The following is a 12,020-nucleotide window of genomic DNA, read 5'->3' as shown; positions in this document are numbered from 1 at the left end:
CTTGTTATACGACGCGATGTACATTGTTAGAAACATTCCGATTTCTAGTTAGAAACTGATCGATGGATTTATTACTCGACGAAGCTCCGTTTTGGTGGAAGATCGCGGAACAACTAAAGATTCGCTCTCGGAAAGCTTTGCCTCTGATGTAACGCGATACATCTATACTACACACCATCAACCATGGAACTTGGATCAACGCAATGTGAATCGTGAAAAACTGATGTACTTATCGTGGAGATTAGTACCGCAATTTTACATATCCGCCATTGATTTCTTAATAAGCTAATCTAAAGACATATGAAAAGCTTTAGTATTCGTATCGAATTTGCGAATCTTCCCCTAATCTTCGTATTACAAAACTTTGTTAAACCGCTGATCATTGCTGCTAGATGTATCGTCTCTATCTTCGAATACGAATTAATCTATTAATCTTTACATTGCGACGAATCCTCCAAAGATTTTGACAATAAATAATAGTAGATGATAGTGAACGATGTTTTATGCTTTAGTAAGAAATCTTTTAGCCCATGAAGTTTAAAATTGACAAAGATAAGGTAATTTTGATCAAGTCGCTCCATTTTCGTTCTTGCAAACGTATATGTAACATAATGTATTTTTAATAGGACTTTGATGTTGCATTAAGAGGCGAAAAGATTCCTAAATGAATTATGTTTGTGATATTGGCGATTAGTATAACGATTGGCTGATTATCTTTTCTATCAACGAATTAAAGACGAGGAATTTTTACGTCCAGCGAATAACTGAATAACCGAATCCATCTTGTCAGTCGTGGGAACGGAAAGTTGATCAAAATTTCACACGAATCTTGATGTTGATTTACCTTGATTTCTATCATTTTCCAAACTGTAAATCTACAAAGTTTTAGCAAGATAACACGAATCTTCCTATATTTAATGCACCTCGTTTTATCCACTTCCCATCGATGCAAAAACCATCGATATCCACGCAGTCGTACGATCGTAGAAAAGGTAAGAATCGATCCACTTCACCACGGCAAATATATATCCAATAAAAAACTAATCACTCGTTAGAGACACACTGCGTCTATCTCGAACACGGATTGTTGCTCGCGTCGATTCATCTTCCATAAATTTCCTCATTGTGTATTTTCTGGAAGATTGGAATCTCTACTTTCGAAGTAATAGTCCATACACTTTCACCAAAGCGCGAACAATTACATAAAACCGATATACCTACGTAAAACGGATTCGCCACGATTGTTACAACCAAGTTTCTATACCAGCATCTAGATTTCTTTAACGTAACTCATTTTTACAACAGTAATTCATCTTCTACGATTAACGCGATCAACGATCGAGAACTTTTACCTTCAGCTCTATATTATCCTTAGGAAAAACGTAATCAGTCTGAAACGAATTTTCACGCCAAGCCAACACGATTCTCCGATCTGTGCACCGTAGTGTCTCTTAGTTTCCACCGTGCGCTGACGCGATCGGTCACAAAAAACTGATCCGAATTGATCAATCCGCTGAAATTCGTCAGGATGTTGAAAATCTCACCGAAAAACTTCACCGACTGTTCCCCGACGTCGTCGTTTCGTTGTGTTCGACGTTTAGACGAGTGCGTTGGAGACGTCTACGAAAGAGCACCGAGCGTAAATCTGGTCCGCGGATCGGATTCCAAACAGGTCCGTCCGAGTTTAAACGACAGAGTCAAAGAGAGGCAAGTCGCACGCGAATCCGGAGGTGAACCGCGGCTAATACTCGTGGACCGTCCACTAGCAGGATCGCCCAGTAATATCTGTGACTTTGGCCGGGAAAGAAGGCTTGTCTATTTTAACGGGTCAGAGAGACAGAGAGAGAGAGAGAGAGAGAGAGAGAGAGAGAGAGAGAGAGAGAGAGAGAGAGAGAGAGAGAGAGAGAGAGAGAGAGAGAGAGAGAGAGAGAGAGAGAGAGAGAGAGAGAGAGAGAGAGAGAGAGAGAGAGAGAGAGAGAGAGAGAGAGAGAGAGAGAGAGAGAGAGAGAGAGAGAGAGAGAGAGAGAGAGAGAGAGAGAGAGAGAGAGAGAGAGAGAGAGAGAGAGAGAGAGAGAGAGAGAGAGAGAGAGAGAGAGAGAGAGAGAGAGAGAGAGAGAGAGAGAGAGAGAGAGAGAGAGAGAGAGAGAGAGAGAGAGAGAGAGAGAGAGAGAGAGAGAGAGAGAGAGAGAGAGAGAGAGAGAGAGAGAGAGAGAGAGAGAGAGAGAGAGAGAGAGAGAGAGAGAGAGAGAGAGAGAGAGAGAGAGAGAGAGAGAGAGAGTGAGAGAGAGAGGATCGCGCGCGCGCGTGCACAGTCTAGCCTCGCAAAGGTCTGCGCGGTAGAATGAGACACAAGAAGATACAAAGAGGAGACGAGACAAAAGGCCACGCACATAGGCAGCCGCTCTTACGCTCGTTCTTTATTTCGCCGAGCAGAGCCGAGAAGAGAAAGAGAAGAGAAAGAGAAGAGAAAGGCAAGAGAAAGGCAAGAGGAAGAGAAGAAAAAGAGAAGAGAGAGCGAGGAGAGGAGACGAGGAATTGAGAAGCAGAGAAGGAGGCGGCACAATTTATTTGCGGACCCCTGCAGCACTGTGTCAGCGTGCGATGGCTAGAACTAGTTTTCTTCCTCCTCTTTTTCTCGTTTCATCTCGCTCGCCGTTCTTTGCTTCTCGTCTTCGTCGACGATGCAATGGACATTGTCATTGCCATTGCACCATAAATTGGTTTAGCTGGCGTAAGAAAACGACCGTGCAGATTATAATTTTCCTCCAGTCAAAGCTTTCCTTTCCTCTTGATTAGGTGTCATGCTTCGAACGATCGGTCACTTACCTTCGAACAAAGATCTCTGGCTTGTGGCTAATCACTTTTTTTTTTTTGTTTTTTTGGTTGTCGTTCTTAAAGATTATATTGCATTATTAATTTTTCTACAGTTTCACCGACAAAAAGTTGCAGGTGATTAAAAGAATTAACGGATAAAGTCGCGAAATCCCACCCTCCCCTCCTCCCAGTGGCCAATCGGCACGAAATTTGTGAGGGTTGATGGAACTAGAGAGAACGAAATAGCAAACTCCACATATAATAAATTTGAACCTCAGGTACTAGTTAATTTCCGAGATATTAGTAAAAAATTTTTAGCGTTATACATCGAATTCTGCCTATACCCGCTATAGTTAATAGTTATCTCGGCGACTCGTCGAATAGCCAGTGATACGTAATAATACAATAACGATATCGACCTCAGTACTTGTAGGATATTCCGCGTAAAACAGGTTACTGTAACTTTGGTCGCCCAAACACACGCACGTTTCATGTTCCATTTAAACATTCTCTAAAGTGATTAAGCAATCAAATGCTTGATCATTTTGCGGCCGGCTAACCCAATCCAGCTTGAAAACTGAGGCCGATCGCCGTTTACGTGTTTTATTATCTGTATAAATATAAATATATACATGTATATATAACATATGCATACGGTATATCGTAAACTAACATTTTTCGGCCACCGAAATTAAAACGTAACGTAGCTTAGAAAGAAGCGGTCTAATTGTAGGTGCGCTATGGCTACTGAAGCCGATATCGCCACTGCGTCATCAGTCATCGGTTGTTTGACAATCGACAACTACTACAGCGAGGACGGTTTAATTAGGAATTCGATATATGCTATCGAAATATTTTTTTTATTAATATCTGAGGAAAACTAATAAACACTCGAAGCTTGAATGTTTTATTTGTAGCCTACTGCCACCTTTCCCTTGCCATGCTCCCCGCGACTCTCAAAATTTCATATCGGATCGTCTCGGAATTATAGCCGAATCAACAAATTTGTATCGCACGATCTCTAGTTACGTGAAATGTTTGCTGCCCGATCGTTTCAAGGAAATGCAGAAAATCTACTGCTAATCGTAAATAGTATTTATCCGTAATCCTAGTAATACATTACACGTAACGCGACAATGATCTTTTATAGTACTATCGCGGAATGGAAGAAAAGCAAGATAAGAGAACGATCGAAAGAAATATATAACAATATCGATGAATTCCTTAACGGTGCTGTACTTAATTGATTTACATTTTCGACTTTTAAATCTATCATTATTGTACATGTACATACTTACGTATATGCGTGTAACATGCAAGAAAATCGAATGAAACGAATAACTGGAGGGTAATATTCGTATACACGATGTGTCAAATCAATAAAAACTAGGATATTTATCATAAATATAAATGTAAATGGCTAATAATTTATCAAAAACTCGTTCCTTACCATACTTCGATGGTAGTACTTGTACCCTATTTTAATAGTACATTGCGGATAAATAAGAATAGCCTACATTTTAACTGACTTTCTAATAATTTTAAATGAATTGTCAAGTTGTAAGTCCTCGAATGCTTATCGTCAAACAACTTTCCAAATACTCTTTGATATCTTAATCTCGATATTTTATCGTCTCGAACGTCGTTCAACTTCTTCGCATTTTCTCACCTAATAATACCCTAATAACTCTGAAATAATAAGAAGGAAGGAAATCAAGTTAAATTAAGATACCATTTAGTCCCGATACATACCATACTACTACCTATTAAATACATTGGATCTATCGTCGACTAGACGCAACAATTTTTTAATGGAATTCTCTGTATACGCTTTTCTATGGCTCTAACGCGGCCGAATCTCCCAAAATTTCAATTCATATCGTCACATTCGTACCAAAACCATCGATTATCGTTTCACGAAACGATTAACGTCGGTAAAAAATGTCTCGTGTACAAGATAAAGCAACAAAACGGCTGCAAAACTTACGTTCTCTATAAACGAATCCCACAACCATTGTGACTCGTCCAGCAAGCTTCCTACCGCTAGGAAAATTTCTTTTCAACCTGCTCGATCCTTTGTCGCAGACACGTTGTATCACAGAACAAGAAGACTCTTTGGCTCAGGTTCGTTTCGCCATGACGATTACCGTAAAGACCCGCGATTATCTGTATACGCGGAGATATTGAACGATAAGGAAACGATAATGACGACGATTAATTTCCGAAGGAAGGCGAAGGAGTTGTCGTATCGAGCTCAGTTAGTAGCCTCGATGCGATGCAACGTGTGCGTTATGCGCGTGCAACGAGAGCCTACAGAAGAATAAGACGCATGGGATCCGTTGGATCAGAACCTAAATTAGGATCAAGCGTAACACGTACGTCGACTGGTTTTCGCACGTGCACGTTCCCCTCTAATCCGTGTACCGAGATCACGTTTGCTCGATGAAACGTGAAAACAGATGCATATTCATGAATCGCCGGTGAATGTACCATGCACACGCTACAAATCCCGGTCTCTTCCTCACGCTGCATCGCATCGGTGCTTGATATACAGATGTATGCGGTATACGAGACCCACAACACTTGCCCCTGTGGTCTCGCGTCGACCATAGCTACCGATGGCATCGAGAATCGAGAAACACGAGCATCTAAGAATCTAATCCTAAACCCGATCATCGTTGTGTACGATCGTTGATGATCGACTGTCTATGCCTATGTGTACACACGTCTAATATAACGTATAGGATTTGTTTCCTATTCCTGACGCTGTTTATGGTATAATGTATGCGCGGTATTTGCTTCTTGACTATTCTTTACTCGAGAAATATAATCGATATTGTCGACGGGTCGCTCTTTAATGAATTACTTGCTTCGTAAAGTCAGTGGTCTTCGTAAAGTCGCTATGTCGTTGGATATCGCGGACTAAAGTTGAAATTCAGAATAATCAAACATTTGAAACATTTGAAAAAATGGAATCGATATGTATTGAACAAATCTAACGTGACGGGTCTCATTTTTTTATCGTTATTCTATGAACAACGTCCCTCTGTGACAAAGGAAAAAGAAAGAAAAGGAGCAGATAAAAGGAAAGAAAATAAAAATGGGAGAAAGAAGAGGAAACTATTCCGCCGAAATTTCATCTTTCCAACCGTAAGACAGGCACTTTTACATGCCAGGAGTGCGTACCCTATATTTTCCCGTGTCCTGTTTTCACCGAGGAGATTCAGCAGGAGAGCGTAACTGACAAAACGGCTGGACCTCGCACATACAATGTCAACAGAGCAGAAAGGAGAAAGGCCAGAGAACGCGTAGAATTTAATCGCACTTCGATCTAGCGCACGTTCTTACCTTTCCTTGTTCACCCTCGCCTTACTCCCTTTCTTTTTCCAGACAACGACAAAGTCGTTTAATCTGCTCAAGCATCGCCGGCTGCGGGCATTTACGCGACACACCATAGAATTATTTCAACGAACCAGCCGGTCTAGCTGGAAATTTAACGAGAGTACGCTTTTCATCAGGAATTCCCTGGCAAAACCGTGGATTTATTATTGACCGAGTTCGCAGTATCCAGCTCGTCCAACCGAGAGGGTGCAATTTCTCCCCTTCTCCAACGTTCTTCTGTTTATGGCTATGGTAATTGTTCTACGAGAGTATTTATTTCTCGCGAAATGCGAGCTTGCGATGTTTCGCCGAGAAGAGACTCGATTCTTTCTCGATCTAAGTATCGTAGTAACTGGTAAACACGAAACGGAGCATCTGTTCGAGACGTTGCGTTAGCGATAATCTATCGGAGTAGCTGGGTGTAATACGCGACGAATTATGAAATGAGATATAGTTTGTTTCTTAGAGAGACTAAGCTCTTATATTATATATAAGTCTTAAGAAAGATCATTCGTCGTCACTCTTCGTATGATCTTTCGGCTCAGGTACCTTTCACCTTCCGGTTGGACCAGCTTCATTGTTCGATCCTTTACCAAAAAGTAACCAGAAAAATAAAACTTTTCCGAAAAATGTGTCTACACGATAACGTAATGATATATTTAAAAAAGGCTGTTCTATCGTGACACGATTGTATTTTGTTTCCCACGATTTTAGTCAAATCTCAAGTAATTGATACGATTCAAGATGAAATTCTTCTTTTTTACGTTTACAAGAACAAATTCTTGTTTCGTTGTCAAATTGTTGTTCGAGTTGATTTATGATAAAAACATTTAAAATACGTAGAAAAGGAATGCATATAATGTACAAAATTCTAATGTAATAGATCAGGTGGAAAAAAAAAGTTGTTGCTACATTCGACGACTTGACGCGATGGTAAAATGTGTATTAAAAGTTTGTTAATCGATAATAACTGTTACTTCGTTGACGTCTTTTTCTCTTAAACCCGTTAACGTTTGTAACCCGTGGACAGATCCGGCGGATTTATTTTTCAGATGCGAAAGACCATGCCAGAACATGACAGACACTCCACGATTTCAACCGGGAACAAATCAACTCGCATTAAACACAATTACCCAGCGACAGATGACGTAGGGTATATACCGTGTTAGTTGCTACTACTAGCTATCCGGCGAATTGATCAAACTGCCTTTACTTGAAGAATATCTACCCGTCACCAGTCCTACGTGATCGAACATAACAATTCCGATAAGTAGCACTCGTTATAATAATAAAATAAAAGCGTCGGATATTCTGAGGCCATTTTATTACGTTCAATTTGCAATTAAAAAGAGAAAGAAAGAAAGAAAGAAATTTACATCGCCGTTTTATGATAATATAAAGTCTCAAATTGCTGCCTAAATTACATCGAATAGATAATAGTGTGTACATTTCGTTAATAATTTATGCGTGTATTTCATCTTGTACAGTATAAATTTTGTCCGATGTTTGTGATTCGATGGAGTATTAAAAGGCCGAGAAAACGAATCTGTATTATATGAATAATAATAGGCAAGTTAATAGTAATGTCTGTGACTTGTTCGCCCTTTATATACAATATATGCATACCGTGTTATAATTACAGTTACCAAAGTTATCAACATTCGTGTCAATTATATTATATTATATTAATTATTTTAATTACCCTTAGAATATGTACGTAATATGCACTTATATTCTCATTGTTATAAGAATATCTTTCATGCGTAGAATACTGTTCGACATTTAGATAAATATACCTTCAAGATAGTGCGGTAATTTTACAGGGCACTTGAAAATATTTCAAAACATCTCAAACCTCTGATAGACCTCCGTCTCTAATAAATACGCGTATTATGTATTACGTGCCCTATTTAAATTATGTGTGATCACACCATTTTCTATTAAATTCACGTAAAAAGCAACGTAACGACATATCATAGTTACCGCTATCAATTACACGCAGAGAGCGATCGAAATGAAAAGCCGCATGCTCGATGCAACGCGACGCGTTCCGTGTAATTTTTAAACAACGTAAACAAACTTACGACTTTGACTTCTCGAGGCTTTAACACGTTCACTGCTGATCGGATCGGATCACGACACATATGTATGTACGTATGTAGTTTTCCTAGAGAAAACCTATAGTTTGAGTTTGACATCGAAATTAATATGTGCTTTTGATACGCGTACCAACGGAAATATGAGACTTACGCGACGAACATGTTAATATCGTCGCATTCGATGCCGACCTACGTATATGTAAGTAAGTATGTAACTCTTTGTTTGAAGCGTGCGAACGCGAACTAAAAAAACTCGCGACACGGGCAGCTGTTCGGATTACATTGGGCTCGCCCCTGGCGCGTGGACGGTTTATTGACACACTCTCCAGGCGACCGCGTATTATTACCAGTGTCGTGCATCCGCCGCGTAACGTTTTTCGAGAAAGGAAACGATTGTCCTAGCATCAGGACGAATCTCGACTCTATGGACTAGAAGAGGAAGAAAATCAACAATGCTTCTTCCACCTCTCGTGCCTTTATTTCCACTCTTCGTGCGGTTCTTCTTTCACTTTCGGGCAACATCGGGCAACGTTAGTCCTTTCAGATGCAGTTTCAAAAATGTGTACCATATTCCTACGAAAGACGATACGATATGCAATTTCCATTTATAGATTCGAACGCGAGCCACAAATTTCGTTAGTTTCGTATGAAAAATGGAATCTTTGAAATTAGAGCGATGCGATCTTGATGAGTCGAACGAAAGGTGAAGTTGTAAACGCGTTTACCGGGCGCAATTACCCTTCCTTCATTTATAAGTGACACTCGCTGAGCGTGATGTTTGTCGAAAGGTATATTGCCCACGTTTCAGAAGGATGCCCGTTGTAATCGTCGATCGTAATGAAACGGGCACCTGTAGCAATGTGACACGCAATGTGGAGAAGAAAGAAAGAAAGAAGGGAGAAAGAGAAACGATAGAAGAAGCGTGCTAACGCATATGCTTTTGACGTTTCGCGTCCGGTAGCGTCCGTGAACGATTGCACTGCTAATATTTAGATTAACGCGGCAGTGACTATAGCGGCGTTCGAGGATGTTAAGCTGTGAGAAATTCTTGTGATACGCATGTAAACGAGTAAGAATTTGACTGACAAGGGAGAAAAAGAAGAACAGCGACGACGGCCGGGTTCCGTCGTTGTTGCAGAACATCCTATACTTACATACTTACATACGTTCTCTTTGATCGTAGGTCATAGTACTTACACAGTATATCACTCACCTGCATGCTTCTCCGACTTCGGCGTGGAGGCCATCGCTAGCCGATAGTATGTCCTCTCGAGCCACGACACTATCTCACCATTTCTACGAATGATCGCATCGTAAACTACACACCAGTAACTGCCGCGGCGTTTTCAGTCTAATGTAAACCCGACGTGCACCGCTACATCTTCGTTTGTCGGCCATGTTTCGGGGCGCGAGCGCGCGAACCGCCATCGCGCGGTCACGATTCGAACACAACCACCATCCAGAGCAATATGGCCGGCCGACTGTCATTCGGGTGACATTTCACTCTATTTTCGATCTCGGAAGGATGTTTTCGAACGACTGATTTTTACAAGCGCAGCATGATCTGCGACTGCACTCGCGCGAGAATAGAAACCGCGACACTGGTTAACCCGCTGCGACGATTCGCTTCATAAGTATCGCCGTGTGAAAATTAATCGGAGGAGTGGCGGCGCAACGACTGACTCTGCTACGTTGGTACAGTGGCTCGCAAAAATCATCGTCCACCGCACCGATGTGATCGAATACAGTCTGTAGCAAAATATATTTCAATGGCTTCACGGTTTAACCGTGATGAGGAGTGAGTACCGAGCAACCAACGAGAATGTATAACGAGACATTGCGTGCATTTCCGATAACTTGATCGATCATTTGTTAAGAAAATAAAGCGAGTTAGGCGAAAACCATATTTCCTGTTTATGCCTCTCGAAAATTGATAGAAAGTTATTACAAGTATACGGGTTTATTTTTGCCGATGTTAAAGTAAAATGGGGAACTCTGGCTTGAAGCAGCATTACGAAACTGCAAAGAAAACCGGAACGTTAAAATTGTCAGAGAGGAAACTCGACGAATTTCCACAAAATCTACTAGCTTTGTCGCCACTGTTACGAACATTGGATCTATCGGAGAACAAATTTGGTCATATTCCCGATGAAATTGGGAATTTCACATTATTAAAGCAGTTGAATCTTAATCATAACAAATTGACCACTTTGCCCGAAGCACTTGGAGCATTGACCAAGTTAGAATGTTTAAACGCAAGTTCGAACCAAATAAAAAGTATCCCTTGGTCTTTATCTAAACTAGTACGTTTGAAACAGGTCAACTTATCTGACAATCGTATAACCGAATTTCCCCCCATGTTTTGCGAGTTAAAATTTCTGGACGTATTGGATTTATCGAAGAATCGAATTACCGTAATTCCCGACGCGGCTGCGGCATTACATGTGGTTGAACTTAACCTCAATCAAAATCAAATATCGACTATATCTGACAAATTGGCGGAATGTTCGCGCCTAAAAACTTTAAGACTCGAAGAAAATTGTCTACAACTGAGCGCGATACCTACCAAAATTTTGAAAGATTCCAAGATTTCCGTTCTCTCTGTCGAAGGAAATTTATTCGAAATGAAACAGTTCGCTAATCTCGATGGTTATGATAACTACATGGAAAGGTATACTGCGGTAAAAAAGAAACTGTTTTGAGAGTTATTCTATAGGATATTTATTACGAAATTTGTTATAGATAATAATAATAATTACATAATTATGTTATGACGTTGAAAACAAGCCGCATCGTGTTCGTGTAATTCTACTATACTCGATATCTGCGATAAAGTAATCATAAAAATAAAATTCTTAAATTATTCGCGAAATAAGAACGTTTTTAATAAATTGATGAATGCTTCTACGGAAAAGCATTTTTATACTTAACAAAAAAGAGAGAGAGAGAAATGCATTCATTAGTAATTCAATAACTCATTAGATGATGAGCTCGATATACGATATAAAAATTATATACACAAAATAATGTACATACATATAAACCCACTGATCTGGTATAACATTCGGGATTTCAGTTTTTATTACATGGATTATAAAACGATGTCATGATATATATTTCGTGTTGCGGTATAGTTCTTACAGAAATGATCATATATACGCATAATTTATGAAACGTTAGTAGAACATATAATAATAATAATAATATATTTTGCGAAAAATTCTTGCATTTCTTTCTTTTTCTTTTTTCATGTTTCAAAGAAGCAAAACCACCATTTTTAATTCCAAAATGTTCCCCATTTTTTAAAATATCTATACATATTTCTATACGCTGCTAATTAAACCTTATAGATACAATCAAAAATATGTTTGAAGCAGACATTTCTGAAATTATTATAACCAGTTATAATATGTAAATGTACACAAAACTTTGTTATTGTGTATATGATATTGCGTATGTGTAATCTAATTATTTCATAAACTAAGTTTCGTAAAAATAAATTGTGCTCTTATTTTGAACTTGTAATTTTTACTACGTTTCCTAATCAATTTTTGTCGCGTATAATTATAGTATTTACAAGTATAAATATGCAGACAAAATTATTTTACTATTGCGAGTGAAAAACAAATGATGTTCTGCATCCCAAAATGGCGTGTCTGGTCTTTGCTTTCTGAACAGGAAGAGCTGTTGAAATTAAATAAAAAAAAAAAAAAAAATCGGCAGGGG

The 12,020-nt window shown here is 39.4% G+C and overlaps 2 protein-coding genes across 5 annotated transcripts in view; one reads left to right on the top strand and one right to left on the bottom strand.

The window, feature by feature from the left end:
- The window catches only part of LOC100744546 (guanine nucleotide-releasing factor 2), a 60,837-nt gene extending 51,203 nt beyond the window's left edge, over nucleotides 1-9,634 (bottom strand). For 2 of the 4 annotated variants that reach the window (XM_012387524.3, XM_024368767.2), the window contains exon 1: nucleotides 845-1,166. Coding sequence is in view for 2 of the 4 variants with exons in the window: in XM_012387529.3 (XP_012242952.1) it covers nucleotides 9,508-9,541 (34 nt within the window). In the remaining 2 variants the exon portion in view is untranslated. Of the gene's footprint in view, nucleotides 1-844; nucleotides 1,167-4,801; nucleotides 4,845-9,507 lie in introns of those variants that run through there. The other 2 variants (XM_012387529.3, XM_024368770.2) reach the window with 2 other exon arrangements.
- A 330-nt stretch (nucleotides 9,635-9,964) lies between these two features.
- LOC100744425 (leucine-rich repeat-containing protein 57) lies at nucleotides 9,965-11,452 on the top strand. Its single transcript, XM_003490797.4, has one exon. The coding sequence runs from the start codon at nucleotides 10,280-10,282 to the stop codon at nucleotides 10,994-10,996; it is 717 nt and encodes a 238-aa protein (XP_003490845.1). The 5' UTR covers nucleotides 9,965-10,279; the 3' UTR covers nucleotides 10,997-11,452.
- Nucleotides 11,453-12,020: the final 568 nt, after the last annotated feature.

The sequence above is a fragment of the Bombus impatiens genome, unplaced genomic scaffold (assembly GCF_000188095.3).
Source record: "Bombus impatiens unplaced genomic scaffold, BIMP_2.2 scf_0478, whole genome shotgun sequence".
Taxonomy (NCBI): domain Eukaryota; kingdom Metazoa; phylum Arthropoda; class Insecta; order Hymenoptera; family Apidae; genus Bombus; species Bombus impatiens.
Note: the sequence above shows the minus strand (reverse complement) of the source record. Positions and strands in the feature narration are given on the sequence as shown.

Coding starts and splice junctions, on each gene's coding strand:
- LOC100744425 (XM_003490797.4), top strand. CDS start 10,280: ATGGGGAACTCTGGCTTGAAGCAGCATTACGAAACTGCAAAGAAAACC.